Source organism: Streptopelia decaocto (assembly GCF_964273445.1).
Source record: "Streptopelia decaocto genome assembly, chromosome: 3".
NCBI lineage: Eukaryota > Metazoa > Chordata > Aves > Columbiformes > Columbidae > Streptopelia > Streptopelia decaocto.
In genome coordinates this window covers 121,112,443-121,136,023 of record NC_138656.1, presented here as the reverse complement: position 1 = coordinate 121,136,023, position 23,581 = coordinate 121,112,443, and the positions used below count along the sequence as shown (strand labels likewise).

At 65.4% G+C, this 23,581-nt stretch overlaps 1 protein-coding gene across 3 annotated transcripts; it reads left to right on the top strand.

Moving 5' to 3' along the window:
• Positions 1-4,464: 4,464 nt before the first annotated feature.
• Positions 4,465-20,820, top strand: KIF3C (kinesin family member 3C). Of its 3 annotated transcripts, XR_014183532.1 has the most exons (10): positions 4,465-5,948; positions 10,845-10,946; positions 11,029-11,151; positions 11,242-11,360; positions 13,674-13,790; positions 14,036-14,144; positions 14,910-15,085; positions 15,921-18,368; positions 18,637-18,676; positions 19,463-20,820. XR_014183532.1 is itself a non-coding variant. In XM_082047690.1 (8 exons), exons 1-8 carry the CDS (start codon positions 4,536-4,538, stop codon positions 16,012-16,014), a joined length of 2,253 nt encoding a protein of 750 aa, XP_081903816.1. In that variant the 5' UTR covers positions 4,465-4,535; the 3' UTR covers positions 16,015-18,466. The 3 variants fall into 3 exon arrangements, 1 of the variants encoding a protein (XP_081903816.1); XR_014183533.1 differs by lacking the exons at positions 18,637-18,676; positions 19,463-20,820 and adding an exon at positions 18,711-18,755; XM_082047690.1 differs by lacking the exons at positions 18,637-18,676; positions 19,463-20,820 and having other exon boundaries at positions 15,921-18,466.
• The last annotated feature ends 2,761 nt before the right edge of the window (positions 20,821-23,581 follow it).

Genomic DNA, 23,581 nt, shown 5'->3' with positions numbered 1-23,581 from the left:
GGTGGCTGCGATGTCTCGGGGTGGCTGTGGGACATGGGGACACGGGACGGGGAGGAACAGCAAAGCCAAGGCCGTGGGAATCGGGACTCCCCAGCCCCCCGTGACCCAGGGCCCCACAATCCACCCACGCGCCCTGTCACACGCCAATGGCCACACCGTGACACCACCGGCTGTGTCACCAGGACCCCCACCTGGCCACGGCTGCCCTGGGGTCCCCAACCCGCACCCTGTCCGCACACGTGGGTGGATGGAGCTGGTGATGGGGTCCCCTGGGGCCCCACCTGCACTGTGTCCCCCATGGAGTGAAGGGTGGGGGGCTCAGGGCTCTGCTGTGGGGGCTGCCGGGGCGGGCGTCCCCGTGCCCTGCAGTGTCCCTGCCCGCGTGCCCGGGGCTGGCCCAGGAGGGGCACAACGAGGGGCCACTGTCCCCCAGCCCCACCGCCCTGGGTACAGCCCCAAAGGTCAGGCCAGAGGCCACTGATCCGGTGTCAACACCTGCGGGCGAGGGACCCACCCTACAGGTCACCCTATGTCACCACATCCCTCTGTCACCACGGCCCTACGTGTCACCCCATGCTGACATGTCACCCTGTCCCTCTGTGTCACTTTGGCCTTGTGTCTTGTCCTGCCTAAATACCCCCCCTTTCCTATGTGTCACCCCACCCCTGCCCATCACTGCACCCTGTCCTGCGGGGGATCTGGGGCAGGGGCACCGTGGCCGGGGCTGCCGGGGAGCAGGACGATGGTGCCCTTGACCCACCCACCCGCCCTGGGGACACGGGGCAGTGCCACAGGCAGAGCCCTTGACCCACCCACCCGCCCTGGGGACACGGGGCAGTGCCACAGGCAGAGCCCTTGACCCACCCGCCCTGGGGACACGGGGCAGTGCCACAGGCAGAGCCCTTGACCCACCCACCATGGGGACACAGGGCAGTGCCACAGGCAGAGCCCTTGACCCACCCACCATGGGGACACGGGGCAGTGCCACAGGCAGAGCCCTTGACCCACCCACCCGCCCTGGGGACACGGGGCAGTGCCACAGGCAGAGCCCTTGACCCATCCACCCGCCCTGGGGACACAGGGCAGTGCCACAGGCAGAGCCCTTGACCCACCCACCCGCCCTGGGGACACGGGGCAGTGTCACAGGCAGAGCCCTTGACCCACCCACCCACTGTGGGGACACAGGGCAGTGCCACAGGCAGAGCCCTTGACCCACCCACCCGCCCTGGGGACACGGGGCAGTGTCACAGGCAGAGCCCTTGACCCACCCACCCACTGTGGGGACACAGGGCAGTGCCACAGGCAGAGCCCTTGACCCACCCACCCACCATGGGGACACGGGGCAGTGTCACAGGCAGAGCCCTTGACCCACCCACCCACTGTGGGGACACAGGGCAGTGCCACAGGCAGAGCCCTTGACCCACCCACCCACCATGGGGACACAGGGCAGTGCCACAGGCAGAGCCCTTGACCCACCCACCCGCCCTGGGGACACGGGGCAGTGCCACAGGCAGAGCCCTTGACCCACCCACCATGGGGACACGGGGCAGTGCCACAGGCAGAGCCCTTGACCCACCCACCCACTGTGGGGACACAGGGCAGTGCCACAGGCAGAGCCCTTGACCCACCCACCCACCATGGGGACACAGGGCAGTGCCACAGGCAGAGCCCTTGACCCACCCACCCACTGTGGGGACACGGGGCAGGGCCACAGGCAGAGCCCTTGACCCACCCACCCACCATGGGGACACAGGGCAGTGCCACAGGCAGAGCCCTTGACCCACCCACCCACTGTGGGGACACGGGGCAGGGCCACAGGCAGAGCCCTTGACCCACCCACCCACCATGGGGACACAGGGCAGGGCCACAGGCAGAGCCCTTGACCCACCCACCCACCGTGGGGACACGGGGCAGTGCCACAGGCAGAGCCCTTGACCCACCCACCCACCATGGGGACACAGGGCAGTGCCACAGGCAGAGCCCTTGACCCACCCACCATGGGGACACAGGGCAGTGTCACAGGCAGAGCTAGGCAGCAGCGGGGTCCCTGCCCGGCACAGGGACCTGGGAGGGAGTGGGACACAGGGGCTGCAGCTGGGGCAGGACGGTCAGGGCTGTGCTGGCCCCTCACGGGGGCTGATCCCCCCCATGGCCGTGCCCGCGGTGTGGGGCACCTGCAGGGCCCCGCCGCAGACCCTGCCCCGGGACAGGGCGGGAGCGCAGAGGTGGCCCCGGTGCAGCCCCCTGTCCTCCCCGTGTCGTCCCCAGTGCCGCGGGCAGCCCGTGGGCAGTGCCGGGTGCCACTGGAGCTGAGGGGCAGTGTGGAGCCGGGGCCGGAGCCTCAGCCCGCGGGGAGAGCGGCACCGCAGCCCGGTGGGACCCCCACCCGCCGTGGGGACGGTGCTGCCCAGCCCCACTGCGCAGCCTGGTGGGGTCAGGCCCAGCCCCGCGGTGCCCCGTCCTCCTCCTCCTGCACTCGACCCCCACCTCCCCTCCACAGCCCCCGCCATTCCCATATCCCTCGTCTGTGCCCTTTCCATCCTCCTCTGTTGCCTCCTCCATCCCCCTCTGCCCTCCGTGTCCTGTTCTCCAGCTCCCCCCTGCATCCCCCCCTGCACAGACCCTCCCATTCCTCTGCCACCCCCTCCATCCCTCCCTCCATCGCTGCTGCATCCCCCCTTGCACCCCCCATCGCGCCCCCCACTGTTGCTTCCACCCTCCGTCCCTCCTCCATCCCCCTCCACCCTCCTCTCCCCCTCCCCCGCACGCCCCCTCCATTGTGCCCTCCCTGCTGCACCCCCTTCCACCCCCCCCCCGCCATGCCCTCCATTGTGCCTCCATGCCCATCGCTGGGGCTGTGCCTCTGGGAGGGGACTGTCCCTCCCCAAAACCTCCTCCTGGAGACAGAGGACCCGGATTGAACCCAGCAATCCTGCGTATGGCAGCAAATACCCTAATTAATTAATTATGGGATAATCTCTGGTTCCGGGGAGCGGGCGGCTGCTGAGACTCGATTAACCGCGGGGATGTGTAATCTGCCCCCGAGGCCCCGGCCGCCTCCCCCATAAAGCGCCGGGGATGATTCCCCCCGGGCCACAAGCCCGTGCGGGGACACGGCAGCCGTGCGACAGGGGACGGGGACCGGGGGGCCAGGGGTCGCCGCCATGAGGGGCACACGCGGGGCTGGCTGCCGGGGTGACGAGGGTGACGCTGCCCCGGCCTGGCAGGAGGGGGGGTCGGGGAGGTGTCCCTGTCCTGGCTGCCGGCACTGCGGAAAGGGCTTTGTCCCTGGGGGGTGCTGGGGCAGGGCACCTCCCGCTGCCCCTCCTGCCCCCCGTACCGCACCCGCGGCCCAGCCCCGCATCCCTGCCCCATGGCACGTACCCCATCCCGCATCCTAGTGCTGCATCCTGCGTCCCACATCCTGTGCTCTGCACCAGGCAGCCCCGTCCTGCGTCCTGTATCACATCCTGCACCATGCACCCTGCATCCTAGTCCTGCATCCCCCACATCCTGCATCCCAGTCCTGCATCCCCACATCCTGCATCCCAGTCCTGCATTCCCACATCCGAAACCTGCATCCCACTTCCTGCACCCTGCATCCCACATCCCCATCCTGCATTTCGTACTCTGCATCCTGTGTCCCAATCCTGCATCCCATTCCTGCATTCTCTGTCCCACATCCCTCATCTCACATTCCACGTCCCAATCCTGCAGCCCAGTGCTGCACCCTGCATCCTCCATCCCAGTTCTGCATCCTGTATCCCTGTTCTGCATCCTTCATCCCACATCATGCATTCCAATCCTGCATTCCGTATGCTGTGTCCTGCATCCCAGTCCTGCATCGCAGTCCTGCATTCTGTATCCTGAATCTCACATCCTAGTCCTGCATCCTGCATCCTGCATCCTGCATGCCAATTGTGCATCCTTTATCCTGTATCCTGCATCCCAGCCCTGCATTCTGTATCCTGAATCATACATCCTAGTCCTGCATCCTGCATCCTGCCTCCCAGCCCTGCATTCTGTATCCTGAATCTCACATCCTAGTCGTGCATCCTGCATCGCAACTGTGCATCCTTTATCCTGCATCCTGCACCCTGAATCCCGCATGCCACTTCTGCGCCCCGCACGCCAATCCCGCACCGTTTATCCCGCATCCCAGTCCCGCATTCAGCGCCCGCAGCCCGGTGCCGCACCCGCGCCGGCGGCCGCTCCGCCCGCCGCGCAGCACAAAGGCCGGACTACAGCTCCCGGCGTGCCGGGGGGCGGCAGCGCCCCCGCCCGCGCCCCCGCCCGCGCGTGTGCGTGTGTGCAGCGAATCAGCCGCGCCGCCGCCCCGCCCCGCCCGCCCGCACCCGCACCCGCAGCCGGGCGGGCCGAGCGGCCGCGCTGCCATGAGCCAGCGCCCGGCGGGGCCGCCCCGCCGCCCCCCGGCCCCGCGCAGCCTCCGCCCCGCCCGCGGCCCCCGCCCGGCCCCGGCCCCGGCCCCGGCCCGGGGGCTGCAGCGGGGCCGGCGCGGCTGATCCGCCGCCGCCATGGCCGGGAAGCCCCGCAGCGGCTGCGAGGCGCTGCGGGTGGTGGCGCGGTGCCGGCCCATGAGCAGGAAGGAGGAGGCCGCGGGCTACGAGCGCGTCCTGGAGCTGGACGTGAAGCTGGGCCAGGTGAGCATCCGCAACCCCCGCGCCGCGCCCGGGGAGCTGCCCAAGACCTTCACCTTCGACGCCGTGTACGACGCCAGCTCCAAGCAGGCGGATCTGTACGACGAGACGGTGCGGCCGCTGATCGACTCGGTGCTGCAGGGCTTCAACGGCACCATCTTCGCCTACGGCCAGACCGGCACCGGGAAGACCTACACCATGCAGGGGGCCTGGGCGGAGCCGGAGAAGCGGGGCATCATCCCCAGCTCCTTCGAGCACATCTTCACCCACATCTCCCGCTCGCAGAACCAGCAGTACCTGGTGAGGGCCTCGTACCTGGAGATCTACCAGGAGGAGATCAGGGACCTCCTCGCCAAGGACCAGAGCAAGAAGCTGGAGCTGAAGGAGAACCCCGAGACGGGGGTGTACATCAAGGACCTCTCCTCCTTCGTGACCAAGAACGTCAAGGAGATCGAGCACGTGATGAACCTGGGGAGCCAGACGCGCTCCGTGGGCAGCACCAACATGAACGAGCACAGCTCCCGCTCCCACGCCATCTTCCTCATCACCATCGAGTGCAGCGAGACGGGGCCGGACGGCGAGGAGCACATCCGCGTGGGCAAGCTCAACCTGGTGGACCTGGCCGGCAGCGAGCGCCAGAGCAAAATGGGCGCCCACGGAGAGCGCCCCAAGGAAGCGTCCAAGATCAACCTCTCCCTCTCTGCCCTGGGCAACGTCATCTCCGCCCTCGTGGACGGCAAGAGCACACACATCCCCTACCGGGACTCCAAGCTGACCCGCCTGCTGCAGGACTCCCTGGGCGGCAACGCCAAGACAATCATGGTGGCCACCTTGGGCCCGGCCTCCCACAGCTACGAGGAGAGCCTCTCCACCCTCAGGTTCGCCAACAGGGCCAAGAACATCAAGAACAAGCCCCGGGTGAACGAGGACCCCAAGGACACTTTGCTGCGGGAGTTTCAGGAGGAGATTGTCCGGCTGAAGGCCCAGCTGGAGAAACGCGGCATGCTGGGGAAGAAGAGGAGAAGGAGCAGCCGGAGGAAGAAAGCGGCGGATGGAGAAAGTGCCATGGAGAACGAAGGGGAGGATGACAACGAGGAAGGCCTGGAGAAGAACATGGAGAATTACTTGAAGGAGCAGAAGGAGAGGCTGGAAGAGGAGAAAGCCGCTATCCAGGATGACCACAGCCTGGTGAGCGAGGAGAAGCAGAAGCTGCTGCAGGAGAAGGAGAAGATGATAGAGGATCTGCGCAAGGAGCAGGAGGCCACAGAGCTGCTGGCCACCAAGTACAAGGTACCTGTCACCCCGCGCCACTGCGAGTGCCGCTGGGGGAAGATCTGCTTTGCCTCCTGCCCCTGTGGGGGGCCTGGATGGGTCCCAAGCAGGGCGTCCAAGCAGGGTGGGCTCCCCAGCGAGGGCTCCACGCAGGGTGTCTGGGCCAGCCCCCTGTGGCTGGGGTGCCCGCAGTCGGGGACCTGCGTGGGGACCTTGTGTGGGAGCTCCCGGGGGCGCGGGGACACGGGGCCGTGGGCAGCGGGTCAGTGGTGGCACGAGCGTGCCCTGCTCAGCTCCGTGCCCTCGGCACAACAAAGCGGCTGGCGCGGGGAGGGGAGTGATGCTGCAGATTGGTCCCCGGTGGCCCTGGGAACACGCCCAGGGCTGGGGCTGGGACACGTCCCTGCCTGCCCGCTCCTGTCCGGCCCCGCGGGCAGCGCCTGGCCGCTCTGCGGGGACCCCCGGGTGCCCCCCACCTCAAATCCTTCCTGGCACTCCGAGCGGAGCAGGGTGGGTGGGCGCACGTCTCTGGCACCCGGTGAGGGGTGCTCGGGGATGTGGGGCTGAGTGTGGGGCCTGGGGCAGCCCCTGCAGCCGTGCTGGGGGTCGGGGCTGCCCCACTGCCCCCCCAGCCCTGCTCCTGTTCCCGGTTAGGCTGGGGGGTCCTGGCCCCATGGCAGTGGGACCGAACCCGGGCACCCTGACAACTGTGTCACGTTTGGGCACAGCCGCTCCGTCACTGCCGTGGCCGGGATGTGGTGGCCGGGCTGGGGACCTGGCACGGAGCCTCCAGGGGACACACCTGGGCTGTCGGTCCCTGCCTGGGGATTCGGGGGCTGAGCAGGGGGGTGCGGTCAGACCCTCCTCCATGGCCAGAGCCGTGCTGGCTGCAGCCCCAGGGACACGCGGCCGTGCCCAGGGATGGGTGACAGTGCCCAGGGACGCGTGACAGGGCCCAAGGCTGCATGGTCATGCCCAGATGCGTGGCCTGGGTGCCTGCACGGGCAGGGGGCTCACACTGTAATGTACCATTGGGGCAGAGCCGTGGCGGGGACACCGGTCGCTGTGTGGCCTGACGGATGCCCCAGGACGGATGTCCCATGGCAGATGTCCCCTGGGGTGTCCCGGCAGAGCAGGGTGCTCGGCGCAGGGGTGTGCTCCCCCCGCGGTGCAGCGCAGGTTGTGGCTGCAGCCGTCCCGCGCGGTGTCCTCGTCCGGCACGGTGCGGCCGGGCTGGCTCGGGGCCACCGTGTGTCCTGTAACTGCTGAGTAACGAGGCCGGGCTGGAGGCGCGATGACGCCGCGTCCCCTTCGGTGGCCTTCAGGGCCACCCAGTGCTGCAGGACCGCGGGGCGCGGTGTGGTCACGCCAGCGAGGCGTCGCCTGGGGGCAAAGATCCCCCCGTGCCAGCGGTGGGGGGCAGAGCCCGCTGTGATTGTCACCCCGGGCACGGCCAGGGCCCTGCCCAGGGGACATCACGGGGGTCAGGCTGTGGCCCCCGGTGCCCAGGGCAGCTCCGCCACACGGCACAGCCTGGCAAGGAGGCACCGGTGTCAAAAGAGCCCCGTGTCCTGCTCACACGTTTGATGTCTCCGTAGTGACCACGGCACAGGCGGTCGCAGTGACCGGGGGCACACAGGGTGCCCCACACGTGGGTGACACACGCTGGCTCCTGTCTTTCTGTCACCCTCGTGGATGAGGGTGCTGCCTCTGCTGTGTGACACCACCGGGGCCCGGCCCCACCGTCCGGCTGGGACACAGGGGGACACTGAGCCCCCAACAGATGTGCACCCCGGCACCCAGGTGTGCACCTCGGCACCCAGATGTGCACCCCGGCACCCAGGTGTGCACCCCGGCACCCAGCTGTGCACCTCGGCACCCAGATGTGCACCTCGGCACCCAGGTGTGCACCCCGGCACCCAGGTGTGCACCTCGGCACCCAGGTGTGCACCCCGGCACCCAGGTGTGCACCTCGGCACCCAGATGTGCACCTCAGCACCCAGGTGTGCACCCCGGCACCCAGGTGTGCACCTCGGCACCCAGATGTGCACCTCAGCACCCAGGTGTGCACCTCAGCACCCAGGTGTGCACCCCGGCACCCAGGTGTGCACCCCGGCACCCAGGTGTGCAGCAGGCGGTGCGGCGGAGCCTCAGCCCCGGTGCTGCGCACAGCCCCACGCCACGTGGCTGTGGCAGCTGCCGGGGTCAGCGGGTGGGCAAGAGCGGGGGAAGTTATTTGGGTGCCGGAAATGAGTTCCGTGAGAAGCTTAACCTTCCATCTGTGCCAGGGTGAAGGACATCGGGACTCGTTTCGTTAGAGGGAACGAGTGCTTGGGCAGGGGGAGATCGGCGGAGCTGAGAGACCCCTCTATCCCGTGGTGATGGCTCAGCTGGTGTGGACCTTTGGGGAGGGGACAGCACCCTGCCCGGGCCCAGCACCGTCCCCACGCCCCCGGCAGCGTGTAGGGGACATTTGCCATCACAGTGTGTGACTGGGACCAAGAACCGGCTTTGGAAGACAAGGTGCGAAGGGCCCAGAGCACCCCAGGGCCCCCAGTGCGGCTGCTACGGGGAGCGCTGGCAGGGGAGGGGACAGCACGGGGCTGGGGGCTGCCCTCGGGGGTCTCAGCCCCCCCAGCAACCCGGTGGCTTCCGGCAGGATCCCCGGCCAGCGGCACCGGCCAAAGGCAACAGGGCCGGGGGGATCCCTGGGCTGGGGCTGGGGGTGCAGGGCGGGCCGGATGGGGCACTAGTGGGGGGTGCGCCCTGTGGCGCTGAGCGGCCACAGGGGTCTCACAGGGGAGCTTTCCATGTGAGGTCCTCGATCTAGGGGTGCAGGGGGACCCCGAGGGCACACACCCGCGGGGAGGACAGGCACGCGCCGGGTGTGAGGGTCAGCGGCTGGCGGGGACACCCCGGGGACAGGGACGGGGACGGTGACGGGCGGTGCTGCCGCAGGCGCCGTCGGGGGCATTAATTTTTAAAGCCATGTGCAGTGGCGCGGGGACATCTGGATCCGTCCCTGCTCGTGCCCCTGAGCCCCCGTCCTCCCTTCCCCGGTGCCAGCCGCGCCGTCCCACCGACACCTGACACGGGGCACGGCTGCGGGCGGGCACAGGGCTGCACACGCGTCTTGCACGGGTGTGCGCACACCTGCGCCTCTGTGCACGTGTATTCAGTGTGTGCACACACCAGCACACCTGTGCACGTGTATTCAGTGTGTGCACACACCAGCACACCTGTGCACGTGTATTCAGTATGTGCACACACCAGCACACCTGTGCACATGTATTCAGTGTGTGCACACACCAGCACACCTGTGCACGTGTATTCAGTGTGTGCACACACCAGCACACCTGTGCACATGTATTCAGTGTGTGCACACACCAGCACACCTGTGCACATGTATTCAGTGTGTGCACACACCAGCACACCTGTGCACGTGTATTCAGTGTGTGCACACACCAGCACACCTGTGCACATGTATTCAGTGTGTGCACACACCTGCGCCTCTGTGCACGTGTATTCGGTGTGTGCACACACCGGCACACCTGTGCATGTGTATTCAGTGTGTGCACACACCAGCACACCTGTGCATGTGTATTCAGTGTGTGCACGCACTGGCACGTGTCTGTACATGTATTCAGTGTGTGCACACACCGGCACACCTGTGCACGTGTATTCAGTGTGTGCACACACCAGCACACCTGTGCACGTGTATTCACTGTGTGCACACACCGGCACACCTGTGCATGTGTATTCAGTGTGTGCACGCACTGGCACGTGTCTGTACATGTATTCAGTGTGTGCACACACCGGCACACCTGTGCACGTGTATTCAGTGTGTGCACACACCAGCACACCTGTGCACGTGTATTCAGTGTGTGCACACACCAGCACACCTGTGCATGTGTATTCAGCGTGTGCACGCACTGGCACGTGTCTGTACATGTATTCAGTGTGTGCACACATCGGCACACATGTGCATGTGTATTCAGTGTGTGCACACACCAGCACACGTGTGTGTGTGCGTGTATTCAGTGTGCACACACTGGCACACGTGTGCACATGTATTCAGTGTGTGCACACACCAGCATGCGTGTGTGCGTGTATTCAGTGTGTGCACACACTGGCACACGTGTGCATGTGTATTCAGTGTGTGCACACACCAGCATGTGTGTGTGCGTGTATTCAGTGTGTGCACACACCAGCATGTGTATGTGCGTGTATTCAGTGCATGCACACACTGACGTGTGTGCCTGTGTATTCAGTGTGTGCACACACTGGCACACGTGTGCATGTGTATTCAGTGTGTGCACACACCAGCATGCATGTGCCTGTGTATTCAGTGTGTGCACACACTGACGTGTGTGCCTGTGCATTCAGTGTGTGCACACACCAGCACGCGTGTGCACATCCCTGCGCACACACAGGCACGCATGCGTGTGCTAACGTGTGTGTGCATGGGGTGTGCACACCCGAGTGTGCTCGCATGTGTGTGCGCTGGGCTGTACACAAGCGTGTGTGCGCGGTGTAAGGGAGAGCAGACAGGACCCCCGGTTTGGCCGGGGCCGGTCCCGGCAGCTGCTGCACATCTGGGCTCGCAGCTGGGCGGAAGGAAGCGGGACCCCGACCAGCCCGGGCTCGGTGCCAGCGGCCTGTGCCACGTCCCCGCGGAGGGGACGCTGCGCCTGCTCCCCACTGCAGCCCCCCCCAGTGGTGCCGAACCAGCGCTGGGCCGGCGGGTGTCCGAGTCCCCCCGTCCGCTGGGACCACAGCACGGGCCACACCGAGCTCCCAGCTCCCCAGGGTGGGGGAGGACAGGGTGCCCCGGACAGGGGCCAGGGACGGGGGTGACACCTGGGACAAGCGCCGTGGGGCCGCGCGCTGACCCCCGCCCCCTCTGCCCCCCAGGCGATGGAGAGCAAGCTGCTCATCGGCGGCAGGACCATTGTGGACCACACCAACGAGCAGCAGAAGATGCTGGAGCTGAAGCGGCAGGAGATAGCCGAGCAGGTAACGGCACGGGGGCCCGGGTGCCGGGGTGTCCAGGGGCCGGTCCCCCCTCCCCGCTCTGAGCATTCCCCCCACGCCGCAGAAACGCCGGGAGCGGGAGATGCAGCAGGAGATGATGCTGCGGGACGAGGAGACCATGGAGCTGCGGGAGACGTTCACCTCCCTGCAGCAGGAGGTGGAGATCAAAACCAAGAAGCTGAAGAAGGTGAGAGCGCGGCAGGGGGACACAACCGACCCCGCGGCCCCCTGGGCCCCCGCAGCCCCCGGGCGCGGGCTGAGGGCTCCTCTCTCGCAGCTGTACGCCAAGCTGCAGGCGGTGAAGGCGGAGATCCAGGACCAGCACGACGAGTACATCCGCGTGCGCCAGGACCTGGAGGAGGCGCAGAACGAGCAGACGCGGGAGCTGAAGCTCAAGTAGGTGCTGGTGCATCCCCCGTGTCCCGGAGCAGCCGTGCAGGGGTGTGCGGGGCAGGATTGGGGTGCACAGAGCAGGGCTGGGGTGTGCAGAGCGATCCGGGGTGCACAGAGTGATCTGGGGTGTGCAGAGCAGAACTGGGGTGTGCGGAGCGATCCGGGGTGCACAGGGCAGAGTGGGGGTGCACAGAGTGATCTGGGGTGTGGAGAGCAGAGCTGGGGTGCACAGGGCAATCTGCGGTATTCAGAGCAGAGCTGGGGTGCACAGGGCAGAGTGGGGGTGCACAGAGCAATCTGGGGTGTGCAGTGCTAAGCTGGGGTGAACAGGGCAATGCTGGGGTGCACAGGGTAGAACTGGGGTGCACAGGGCAGAGTGGGGGTGCACAGGGCGGAGCTGGGCACACAGAGCGATCTGGGGTACAGAGGGTGGAGCTGGGGTACACAGGGCGGAGTGGGGTGCACAGAGCGATCTGGGGTGCTCAGAGCAGAGCTGGGGTACACAGGGCAGAGCGGGGTACATAGAGCGATGTGGGGTGCGCAGAGCAGAGCTGGGGTACCCAGGGCAGAGCTGGGGTACACAGGGTGGAGCGGGGTGCGCAGAGCGCTGTGGGGTGCGCAGGGCGGAGCTGGGTACACAGGGCGGAGCGGGGTGCGCAGGGCGATGTGGGGTGCGCAGAGCGCTGTGGGGTGCGCAGAGCAGCACCGGGTGTGCGCCGCAGGGAGCGGGGTGCGCAGGGTGATGTGGCGTGCGCAGAGCAGCACCGGGTGTGCGCCGCAGGGAGCGGGGTGCGCAGGGTGATGTGGCGTGCGCAGAGCAGCACCGGGTGTGCGCCGCAGGGAGCGGGGTGCGCAGGGCGATGTGGGGTGCGCAGAGCGCTGTGGGGTGCGCAGAGCAGCACCGGGTGTGCGCCGCAGGGAGCGGGGTGCGCAGGGTGATGTGGGGTGCGCAGAGCAGCACCGGGTGTGCACCGCAGGGAGCGGGGTGCGCAGGGCGATGTGGGGTGCGCAGAGCGCTGTGGGGTGCGCAGAGCAGCACCGGGTGTGCGCCGCAGGGAGCGGGGTGCGCAGGGTGATGTGGGGTGCGCAGAGCGCTGTGGGGTGCGCAGAGCAGCACCGGGTGTGCGCCGCAGGGAGCGGGGTGCGCAGGGTGATGTGGGGTGCGCAGAGCGCTGTGGGGTGCGCAGAGCAGCACCGGGTGTGTGCCAGAGGGAGCGGGGTGCGCAGGGCAATGTGGGGTGCGCAGAGCAGCACCGGGTGTGCGCCGCAGGGAGCGGGGTGCGCAGGGCGATGTGGGGTGCGCAGGGCGATGTGGGGTGCGCAGAGCAGCACCGGGTGTGCGCCGCAGGGAGCGATGCGTCTGCCGACAGGGCCGGCTGAGCGCGTCCTGCCCTGTCAGCAGGGGCAGCAGCTGTAGCACGGACTTACCCCGCTGAGCGGGTGCGTTGCGTGCAAGAGCGTTAAAACGTTGCTGCCAAAGGAGAGAAACCAGAAAATACACGCGCAGAAACCCGAGAGCGGCAGCACCGCGGCTGTGGCTGAGCCGGGACGTGGCGGTGGGGCTGGAGCTCAGCGTACCCCGGGGCACGGGGACACCTGCCCGTCCCCAGCGCTGTCGGCAGAGGGAGAGCAGCCGGGGGACTCGGGGTGGCCCCAGCGCCGCAGGAGCTGCTGGCACCACCGCGGCACCCGGCAAACCGGGCGGCGTTTCCCCGGCAGGAGCCACAGCTGCGGGTCCGGCCCCTCGCTGGGTTTGGTTTCACTTTGAGCAATGAGCGTATTCAATGTCTTTAAAAATCCCCACCCAGACAAATATATATACATATATACGTACAAACATGTTCAAGATAAAATATTTATACTTTTACTAGAAATAAAATGTTGCTACCTGTCCTTTCAAACACAATTCCAACCTTTTAAGAGCCGGTGGCTCCATGAAGCAGCTCATCAACTCACAACGATTTTCTGCAGCTGCTCAATTTGCCCGCAAAATGTGGACAGAAACGATTCCCTTCGGGGCTGTTTTGCACCATTGAGTTTTCCTTTGTTTGCTGGCGGGGCAGCGGGTGGGGAGGCTGGCAGAGCCTTCGTCCTCCCGTCCCTGCCCTCCCTCTCCCGCCTCTCTGTTGGCCACATTTATTGCTTCAACTGCTCCATTTCTGTCCTGTCTCCATCGTCTGGATGTTTTCCCATTTCCCTGTCTCCCTCTCTTCCCGACATCCCTTTCCTCTCCCTTTCTGACCTGTTTTCTGTCACTTGTCACATTAACTCCGTCCTCTCCCGCTCCATCTGTCTCTTGGCCGCTCACTCGCTCAGGTACTTGATCATCGAGAACTTCATCCCACCAGAAGAGAAGAACAAGATCATGAACCGCCTGTACTTCGACGGTGAGGAGGACCAGTGGAAGTTCCAGCCGCTGGTGCCCACCGGAGGGTACGTCCCTGTCCCCGATCCGCGCTCTGCCTGTGGGGCAGGGGTGTCCCCAGGGCTGGGGGGACATCAGGGGTCCTGGGATGGCTGCAGGTGCCTGCGGGTGGAAATCGTGTCCAAGCCAAGCCCCAGCAGGAAGGGCGACGCTTCACTCCCTGTAGACGAGCTCCGTTCATCACTGTTTGGACACGTGTTCAGTAGGGATCGATGTTCTCTAATGTATGTTCCCCTCTTAATTGATTTCTCAGAAGCAGCAACCAGATGAAGAAGCGGCCGACCTCCGCCGTGGGCTACAAGAGACCCATTAGCCAGTACGCCCGCGTGGCCATGGCCATGGGCTCTCATCCTCGCTACCGGGTACGGGAGAGGGCACCGGTGCCTGCTGGGGGACAAGAGGTCGTTGGGTAAATGGGAGGGGGGGATGGATGGGTGGGTGGATGGGTGCATGGATGCGTGCATGGATGCGTGGGTGTGTGGGTGGGTGGATGGATGGGTGGGTGGATGGACGGGTGGATGCATGGATGGGTGGATGGATGGGTGGGTGGATGGATGGGTGGATGCATGGATGGGTGGATGGTTGGGTGGATGCATGGATGGGTGGGTGGATGGGTGGATGGATGGGTGGATGGATGGGTGGGTGGATGGATGGGTGGGTGGATGGATGGGTGGATGCATGGATGGGTGGATGGTTGGGTGGATGCATGGATGGGTGGGTGGATGGGTGGATGGATGGGTGGGTGGATGGGTGGATGGATGAACAGTGGAAGAGGAAATGGAATAAACAAGCAGCAGCCGATTTGAGATAGGTGAGATCAAGCCGCCAGCTTTATCCTCCCCCATGGCAGGATGGGTGGCCATGCTCTCAGCTGGTCCCTGAGCTGCCGCCCAGCAGTGCTGGAGCTCCTGCTGTTGGAAGGGACAGGGCCGTGCGGAGCCTGAGCAGAGCAGGGGCCCGGGCTCCAGTTTGGGGCCAGCCCTGAGGCTGTGACAGCCAGAGCAGGGTCCACTGCCCGGTGCGCCCATCACCTTCTCTTGGCAGCGTGGACTTGCCAGAGCTGGTGCCGTGTTCTGCCACCCAGTGACGCCCCGTGGTGGCTTTCCCTTTGCCCTGTCCCGCTGCAGGCTGAGAACATCATGTTCTTGGAGCTGGACCTCTCCCCTCCGGCCATCTTTGAGTTTGAGCGGAGCAGGGACCCGGCGGAGCAGGACCCCCGGGCTCTCCACCTGGAGAGGCTGATGCACCTGGACAGTCTCCTGGAGCGGCCGGCGGCCTCGCGGGTGCGCAAGTCCCGCTCCTGGTGAGTGCCGGCGGGACGCGGGGCTGCGGATGCGCCGCTGGGACGGTCTGCGGGCTCGGGGCAGGCGGAGGAGCTGCAGCAAACCCCCTGTTCCTTTTGGGGTGGAACTGGCCATGGGGTGTGATGTATTTTAAAGTATGGCTGACCTCGCTTTGCTGATGGTTGTTGGATGCGAATTCAAAATGGGGCGTTGTGTATCATCATATGCACCTCAGCACAGGACGCACACGGAGCTGCTGGAGAGGGGCCAGAGCAGCCCCAGGAATGACCCGAGGCTGGGACAGCTCTGCTGGGGACAGGCTGAGAGAGCTGGGGGGTTCAGCTGGAGGAGAGAAGCTCCGGGGACACCTGAGTGCACCTTTCAGTGCTTAAAAGGGGTGATAAGAAAGATGGGGACAGACTTCTGAGCAGGGCCTGTTGTGACAGGACAAGGGGTGATGGTTTAAACTAAAGGAGGGAGATTCAGGCCGGACATGATGCAGAAATTGTTTGTGCTGAGGGTGGTGAGAGCCTGGCCCAGGTTCCCAGAGAGGGGGTGGCTGAACCATCCCTGGAGACATCCCAGGCCAGGCTGGACGGGGCTCTGAGCAGCCTGAGCTGGTGCAGATGTCCCTGTCATGGCAGGGGGCTGGGGGGCTGGGAAGGGCCCTCCCACACAAACCATCCTGTGGTTCGATGATACAGACATCCCAGATGGTGAGACACGAGGTCTCGTCCTGCCCAGCTGGGTGTCCCTCGGCGCTGCCCGTGTAGGTGCCTGGGACAACAGGTGGATTTTGGGGAAAGGGGAGGCAGGGGGAGGAGAAGGAAACAAAGTTTTCCCGTCCCGCCCCAGGTGCCAGACGCCGCGGCCGCTGCCGTCCTCAACCACGCATGTGTCCCTCGCCGCCAGCTCCCCGCGCGCCACCACGATGCCAGCTCAGGAGTGACGTCCCGGAGCCCCTTGTCCCCCGACGGCCCAGGCCGGGCCCCAGCCGGCAGCATCTCCAATGGTCCCAGTTCGTCTTTGTCTTCAGCTACTTTGTGTGCTCGTGTGTTTGTGTGAGCTGCTCACGAACAGCCCCCGGGGCGAGGGGAGCTGCCCCCCTTCCTCCTGCCCCCTCCTCCCCCACCCGGATCTGTCACTTTATTTATTTAATGTATTTATTTATGGAGTGGTTGATGCGCCGAGGCAGGAGGCGCCTTGGGACTGGAGGACGCCCAAGGCGGGCAGCGGGCACCACGCCGAGCGCGCCTCGGGGACACCGGGCGCCCCGCCACCCCGCGCCACCGCCGCAGCCCCCGCGCGTGCCTGGGACATGGGGACACTGCCGGGTGGTCACTGCTCACCATCGCACCCCGCAGAGCCTGCGGGGGGGGCACGGGCCCTGCTCTGGAGGCTTCGGCAGGCGGTGAGGCTGCCCCGGGCACCGGTGAGGCTGCCCCGGACACCGGTGGGGCTGCCCCGGACACCGGTGAGGCTGCCCTGGGCACCGGTGAGACTGCCCCGGACACCGGTGGGGCTGCCCCGGGCACCGGTGAGGCTGCCCTGGGCACCGGTGAGACTGCCCCGGACACCGGTGGGGCTGCCCCGGGCACCGGTGAGGCTGCCCCGGACACCGGTGAGGCTGCCCCGGGCACCGGTGAGGCTGCCCCGGACACCGGTGAGGCTGCCCCGGACACCGGTGGGGCTGCCCTGGACACCGGTGCTGCGATTCCAGGCAGTTTGGTGATTTCTACAAGGATTTGGGGACTTCGCGGTGGCAGCTCCTCGCGCTGGGCTTGTGAGAGGCCCAGAGGGACTCTCCAGCCCTGGTGGCAGCAATGACATCTCATTGACTTCTGGGCATGGCTGGCAGCCAGGAACGCTGGTTCCATCCACGGAGAGGACCTGCAGATTAACCAAACCGCGCCAGTCCTGGTGGTGCCGGGACTTTGTCCACCCGTGCCGCGCTCCGGAGACGGCCAGCCCTGTCCTGTCCCGTTGCCTGGCACCCAGCTCCCGGCCCTATGAGGGTGTTTAACTCCTTACAGCAAGCACAGGAGGTGGGAATCTCCGTCCCCTCCCAAAGACGCCTGCAGTCGGGGAGCGATGCTACCTGAGAGAATCCAGAGGAGAGTCTCCACCATCCTGGCAACCGAAGGCAATGGAGAAATGCCGGACAAGATGGAAGAAGAAACGCTGAGCCAGTGTTTGAAGCGGTGAAGGTTTTAACGCTCTAGTGCAATGACGGTGATGCCTGGAGCAGGGATGGCAGCATCGCTCTCCCCCGGGCTGGGCGGCACCGCGTGGGGGTCACCTCGGGGCTGGGAGATCTCTCCTGGTGATGGCGTGGGTCGTGGAGGGACAGATGTGAGTCACGGGTAAGGGGACGAGCCACGAGGCCGTGCTGGCGATCTGAAACCTGTCCCAGGCGGCAGCGCACGCGGGCGCCCGGACGTGGCTCGGGGTTCCTAAAGGTTCAGCTTTCAGCAGTTGGGTTGAGGGCAGGTGGTCCTTGCTGAAGACCATCCCTGGCAGGGCCAGGCCAGCTGCTGTGCCTTCCCTGGGATGGTTTCCAGATGTGCAGAGGTGGGCAAGATCCATTTGTTTGACAAGATCCTAATGAATGAGGGAGAGACCTGCAGGTTGACGTGGGAGGATGCGGGTTTTCGGAGGGATGGACTCTGAGGCCGGGCCCAGGGCAGGCAGGTCAGAGAACGCTGCAGGTAGGGACCGTGTCTTGGGGTGATGGAGAGAGTCACTGCTCACCCTGATGGCTCCTGCATGGAGGGAGAGGGAACGAGGCACAGACACGGAGCAGAACCGTAGAATCATAACATAGTTTGGGTTGGATGGGACCTGCAAAGGTTATCCAGCTCAGCCCCCCGCAGCGAGCAGGGACATCTTCAACGAGCCCTTCAGCTAGGAGCGTCAGTTGGGTCTGCTTGAGAGCAGTGCAGTCCCACCAAACAGGAGTGACCCCCGCACGCTGGGGCACCCACAGCCCTTCCTGCCGCCTCCCAGCCCGCGTCCTGCTCCGGCCTCTCCCCACCCCCAGCACGTCGTCCCGCGCCGTGTTCCTGATCGTTGCCCTCTGCCACCATCCCTCCCACCAGTGCCCCTGACACCGTCCGCCCTCCGAACGCCGCGGCCCCGCGGCCCACGCAGCGGCAGGCGGTGCTGGGAAGCTGTCTGTCCATCACGCCTCGATCCTCAGAGCAGCTGCCGGTCTGGCCTGCTCGGCCTGGGGCGAGGGCGCAGGAGGGTGTGCGGGAGCCGGAGATGGGTCTGTTCTGTGCTGGGGTCAGCTCCTGCCCGCAGGTTCCGCTGAGCTGGGTCAGCTCCTGCCCGCAGGTTCCGCTGAGCTGGGTCAGCTCCTGCCCGCAGGTTCCGCTGAGCCGGGGTCAGCTCCTGCCCGCAGGTTCCGCTGAGCTGGGTCAGCTCCTGCCCGCAGGTTCCGCTGAGCCGGGGGCAGCTCCTGCCCGCAGGTTCCGCTGAGCCGGGGGCAGCTCCTGCCCGCAGGTTCCGCTGAGCTGGGTCAGCTCCTGCCCGCAGGTTCCGCTGAGCTGGGGGCAGCTCCTGCCCGCAGGTTCCGCTGAGCCGGGGGCAGCTCCAGCTCCTGCCCGCAGGTTCCGCTGAGCCGGGGGCAGCTCCTGCCCGCAGGTTCCGCTGAGCTGGGGGCAGCTCCAGCTCCTGCCGCAGGTTCCGCTGAGCTGGGGGCAGCTCCAGCTCCTGCCGCAGGTTCCGCTGAGCTGGGGTCAGCTCCTGCCCGCAGGTTCCGCTGAACCGGGGGCAGCTCCTGCCCGCAGGTTCCGCTGAGCTGGGGGCAGCTCCTGCCCGCAGGTTCCGCTGAGCTGGGGGCAGCTCCTGCCCGCAGGTTCCGCTGAGCCGGGGCAGCTCCTGCCCGCAGGTTCCGCTGAGCCGGGGGCAGCTCCTGCCCGCAGGTTCCGCTGAGCCGGGTCAGCTCCTGCCCGCAGGTTCCGCTGAGCCGGGTCAGCTCCTGCCCGCAGGTTCCGTTGAGCTGGGGGCAGCTCCTGCCCGCAGGTTCCGCTGAGCCGGGTCAGCTCCTGCCCGCAGGTTCCGCTGAGCCGGGGCAGCTCCTGCCCGCAGGTTCCGCTGAGCCGGGTCAGCTCCTGCCCGCAGGTTCCGCTGAGCCGGGGCAGCTCCTGCCCGCAGGTTCCGCTGAGCCGGGGCAGCTCCTGCCGCAGGTTCCGCTGAGCCGGGGGCAGCTCCTGCCCGCAGGTTCCGCTGAGCCGGGGTCAGCTCCTGCCCGCAGGTTCCGCTGAGCCGGGTCAGCTCCTGCCCGCAGGTTCCGCTGAGCTGGGGGCAGCTCCAGCTCCTGCCCGCAGGTTCTGCTGAGCTGGGTCAGCTCCTGCCCGCAGGTTCCGCTGAGCCGGGTCAGCTCCTGCCCGCAGGTTCCGCTGAGCGGTTGTCCATGCGCATCCCCAGAGCGAGCTGGCTCTGCCCTGTGGAACCCGCGGGCCGAGAGGCCCTGTTCCTTGTTTCAGCTTCAGGGGAGCGTCTGGGAGCCCGGGTCGGGAAGCACAGACCCGAGAGGGGAGCAGCTGTCTGCCAGGCTGCCTGCAGGAATGTATTTTCCTCCTTTGCTTGTTTTTGAATTGCCCCGAGTTCATCTTCAGCCGAATCAGCGGCTCGTGGAGCCCTGAGACGGTGAACCAGTGACAGAGTCCCTTTCACCACTTTGTCTACCCGGGGCATGGGAGGCAAATCTCGAGAGCTGATGGTGTCCATTGCCAGGGTGGGCTAATGGTTGGACTCGATGATCTTGAGGGTCTCTTCCAATGTAACTGATTCTCCGGCTCATTGCCCCGGCTCGCCCGGCCGCGGAGCGCGGTGCAGAGGCTGGGTGTGCTCCCCAGGGCCCGCGCGGGTCCTCACCCGCGTCACCGCGGCAGAGCTGGTGACGGTGGCCTCGCAGGACACCCTTCCAGCAGAGCACAGGACGGGACGCGTGTGCCCGGCGCAGGGGACGGGCCGAGCCGCTCCCAGCATCCAGCGCCGCTCGTACGGCGGCTGTGGCGGGTCCGGCACCTGCTCCGTCCCCACGCGGCCACCGGCCGCCTCGCAGCACAAACAGGGCAGGTCAGGAGCAGACGCCGGTGACGCGAGCGGGCACCGGGCGAGCTGGCGGCGGCATGTTCCCGCTCCCCGGCTCGGGCGGCCCCGGAGCCGCTGCTGGGCGCCTGCCTCGCGTGTACATTTGTAATGTTCTGCGGTCTTTGTACGTCGGTGCGTGTGTTTGCCCCGGGCGTGTGTAGGTGTGTGTGGGTGCGCGCGTGTAGCCAAGGGGTCCATTTACTGTCAGTGTGAGGGGCTGTACAGGGGAAACTCCCAGAGGGGGGGAACGGGGCTTTTTTTTGTTGTTAAATTGTTTAGTTATTTTGGGTTCCAGGTTTGGACTTTCGTTTGCAAGGGGGTGGGTCGGGGTCTGTTCTGGATTGATTGACAAGGTGAGGGGCCTTGATTAGGACCAAATTTTTGTGCCTGTTGCTCTGGTGATTTATTTAGAAATCAAAAGTTTACTGTATGGTGGCCCATCCTTGTCACTCTATACATATGAATATACAGGACATATTATAAATATATATATATTATACATACTGTATGGAGAGAGGTCATTAATCACCCTCTGGCTCGGGATGGACACCTCTTGAACCTGCTGTAATGTAGCTTTGACCCGGTGCTGGGAAGGACCAGAAAGCGCCAGCGCCCGTTGGAAAACTGGCAATGACACCAATAAAGGAATGAGCATCATCGCAAAGGGCGTCTGCGGCTCCTTCCTCCGCACCCGCGTGTCCGTCTGTCCGAGCGCAGCTCCGCGTCACGTCCCCACCTCGGGGAACCTCCTGGGCTGGGGTGGCACCCGGGCCCGGCCGGACGGGGCTCTGAGCGACCCGAGCCGGTGAAGGTGTCCCTGCTCATGGCTGGGGGAGCTCGAATGCTCCCGTCCCACCTAAACCGTCCCGTGATTCCATCATCCTGTGACTTCTGTTTTGTGTAACAGAGAGCATTTCTGCTAAAACAACTGTTATTTGCAGGGAGCTTCACTAGGACAAGGTCTAAGCAGCAAATCTGGTTTTGCTAGGTAGGAGCTCTCTCTTGATCTATAAAAGTCAAAGCACAAGCCCTAAGAGTGCAGAGAGGCCCATGTAAAGTTGCTGAGTTTATTTGGGGGGATTTCATTTTACATGCTTGCCACGTTCCTCCCAGCTTAGCGATGACGACACCAGGAGCGGGTCCCGGCCAGGCCTGGTGTGCTGGCCCGGTCTGGTGTGTCGGCCCGGTCTGGTGTGCTGGCCCGGTCTGGTGTGTCGGCCTGGTCTGGTGTGCCGGCACGGTCTGGTGTGCCGGCACGGTCTGGTGTGTCGGCGGGGTCTGGTGTGTTGGCACGGTCTGGTGTGTCGGCCCGGTCTGGTGTGTCGGCAAGGTCTGGTGTGTCGGCCCGGTCTGGTGTGTCGGCCCGGTCTGGTGTGTTGGCGGGGTCTGCAGCAGTGTGGGGCACACGGGGTGGCAAAGGGGGACAGTGGCATCGCGGCTGGCCACAGGATCCTGAAATCACAGAATGTCCTGAGCTGGAGGGACCCATGGGATCATGGAGTCCAGCTCCTGTCCCTGCACAGGACACCCCACAGGTCACCCCGTGTGTCTGAGGACGGTGTCCAGTCTCTTGTTGAACACTGTCAGGTTGGGGCCGTGACCCCTCCCTGGGAGCCTGTTCAGTGTCCAGCACCTTTTGGGAAGAACCTTTTCCTCACGTCCCACTGACCCCCCTGGCACATCTGCTGCCGTTCCCTGGGCTCTGTCACTGTCACAGAGCAGAGCTCAGCACCCGTGGGTCACACGCATGGGGAGGGGGGCATTGCCAAGAAAGGAGAGAAGAAACTTGGGGTAGAAGCAAAAATAGGTGCAGATAAATGGGGACAGTTATACCCCAAAAAGGAGAACAGGGACCCGTGGACATTCTAAGGTTTGCCTCAGTGTTCGCTGTCGGGCTCTGGACCGGGGCAGCAACGTCCCTCCCGCTGTGAGGATCAGGCTCGTGGCCACCTGAGGAGCCCGGACACACACGGACCCGTGGGACCCGAGGGGACACGTCTGGAGTGCCGCGGGTCCCAGGGCAGCGTCCCGGCCGCGCTCCGTGGGCTCGGAGAGCCCGGCGCTCGGGTAAAGCCCCTGGGGACTGGAGAAGGGAACATCACACCTGTTTTAAACCGGGTAGAAAGCAGGATCCTGGGAACTACCGACCCGTCAGCCGCAGCTGTGCCCGGGGAGGCCATGGCGCAGACCCTTCTGGAAGCTGTGCTGAGGAACATGGGGGACAAGGGGGCGATTCGGGACACTCAGCACAGCCACAGCGAGGACAGGTCCTGCCGGACCAGCTGGTGGAGACACTGCATCAGCGGGCAAAGGAGGCGCTGGGACAGCTCTGCTGCGGACAGGCCGGGAGCTGGGCGCTCAGCTGGAGAGGAGAAGCTCCGCGGAGACCTCAGCGCGGCCTTTCGGTGCTTGAAAGGGGCTGATAACAAAGATGGGGACAGACTTCTGAGCAGGGCCTGTTGTGACAGGACAAGGGGTGATGGTTTTAAACTGAAGGAGGGAGATTCAGACCAGACATGATGCAGAAATTGTTTGTGCTGAGGGTGGTGAGAGCCTGGCCCAGGTTGGCCAGAGAGGGGGTGGCTGAACCATCCCTGGAGACATCCCAGGCCAGGCTGGACGGGGTCTGAGCAGCCTGAGCTGGTGAAGATGTCCCTGCTCATGGCAGGGGGGCTGGGGGGCTGGGAAGGTCCTTCAACACAAACCATCCCGTGGTTCCATCGCCCTGGTGCCCCAGGCTGTGGGGAGGCAGGAGGTGCCCTCGCAGTTTCAGGAGCAGCGATACCGAGCAGAAAGAGACCGGCCACCTCCCAAGTGCCGCTGCATGTTTCCCCTGCCATTGGAAACTGGGGAAATTCCCATGTCTTAGGCATTAACACAGCTGTCCCGAAGAAAACCCTGGGAAGGCGCAGGATTCCCGTGCTCTGGGCCGGTCCCCAGCCCTGCCCTGTCCCGGCGCCCTGGGCACGCTCTGGGATCGCGGGTGTTGGGAGTCGCTCGCAGCCACCGCCGGGCTCCTCGTGCTCCCCAGCGTGGGCAGCCCGGGCCCAAAGGTGACACAGCGAGGGACAAACAGCGGGAGAGAAGGCAGGGGAGGACAAGGAATCCACAGCTGCACGGGTGGGAGGAGATGGAGAGAAGGATGCTCCACCGCGCACCGGGGAACGGGCGCTTGCGTCCGAGGGAAAGCTGAGCATGCAATCGTGGTTTTTGCTTCAGTCTTCATTTAAAAGGTCACTTGCGATCAGATGGTTGACTACAAATGTCAGCGGAAAAGGGCTGAGGACTCTGGCTAAAATAAGAAAACAGAAGGTTACGGATTTGTTCTGCACGCTGGATGTTTCCGAATGGGCTGGGTCTGATTTAATCCATTCCGACGTGTGTAGGAAGCTGGTAAAGCGTCCCTGGGCTCAGTG

Coding starts and splice junctions, on each gene's coding strand:
- KIF3C (XM_082047690.1), top strand. CDS start 4,536: ATGGCCGGGAAGCCCCGCAGCGGCTGCGAGGCGCTGCGGGTGGTGGCG. Junction 13,791..14,035: donor CCGCTGGTGCCCACCGGAGG/GTACGTCCCTGT, acceptor TTGATTTCTCAG/AAGCAGCAACCAGATGAAGA. Junction 14,145..14,909: donor GCTCTCATCCTCGCTACCGG/GTACGGGAGAGG, acceptor GTCCCGCTGCAG/GCTGAGAACATCATGTTCTT.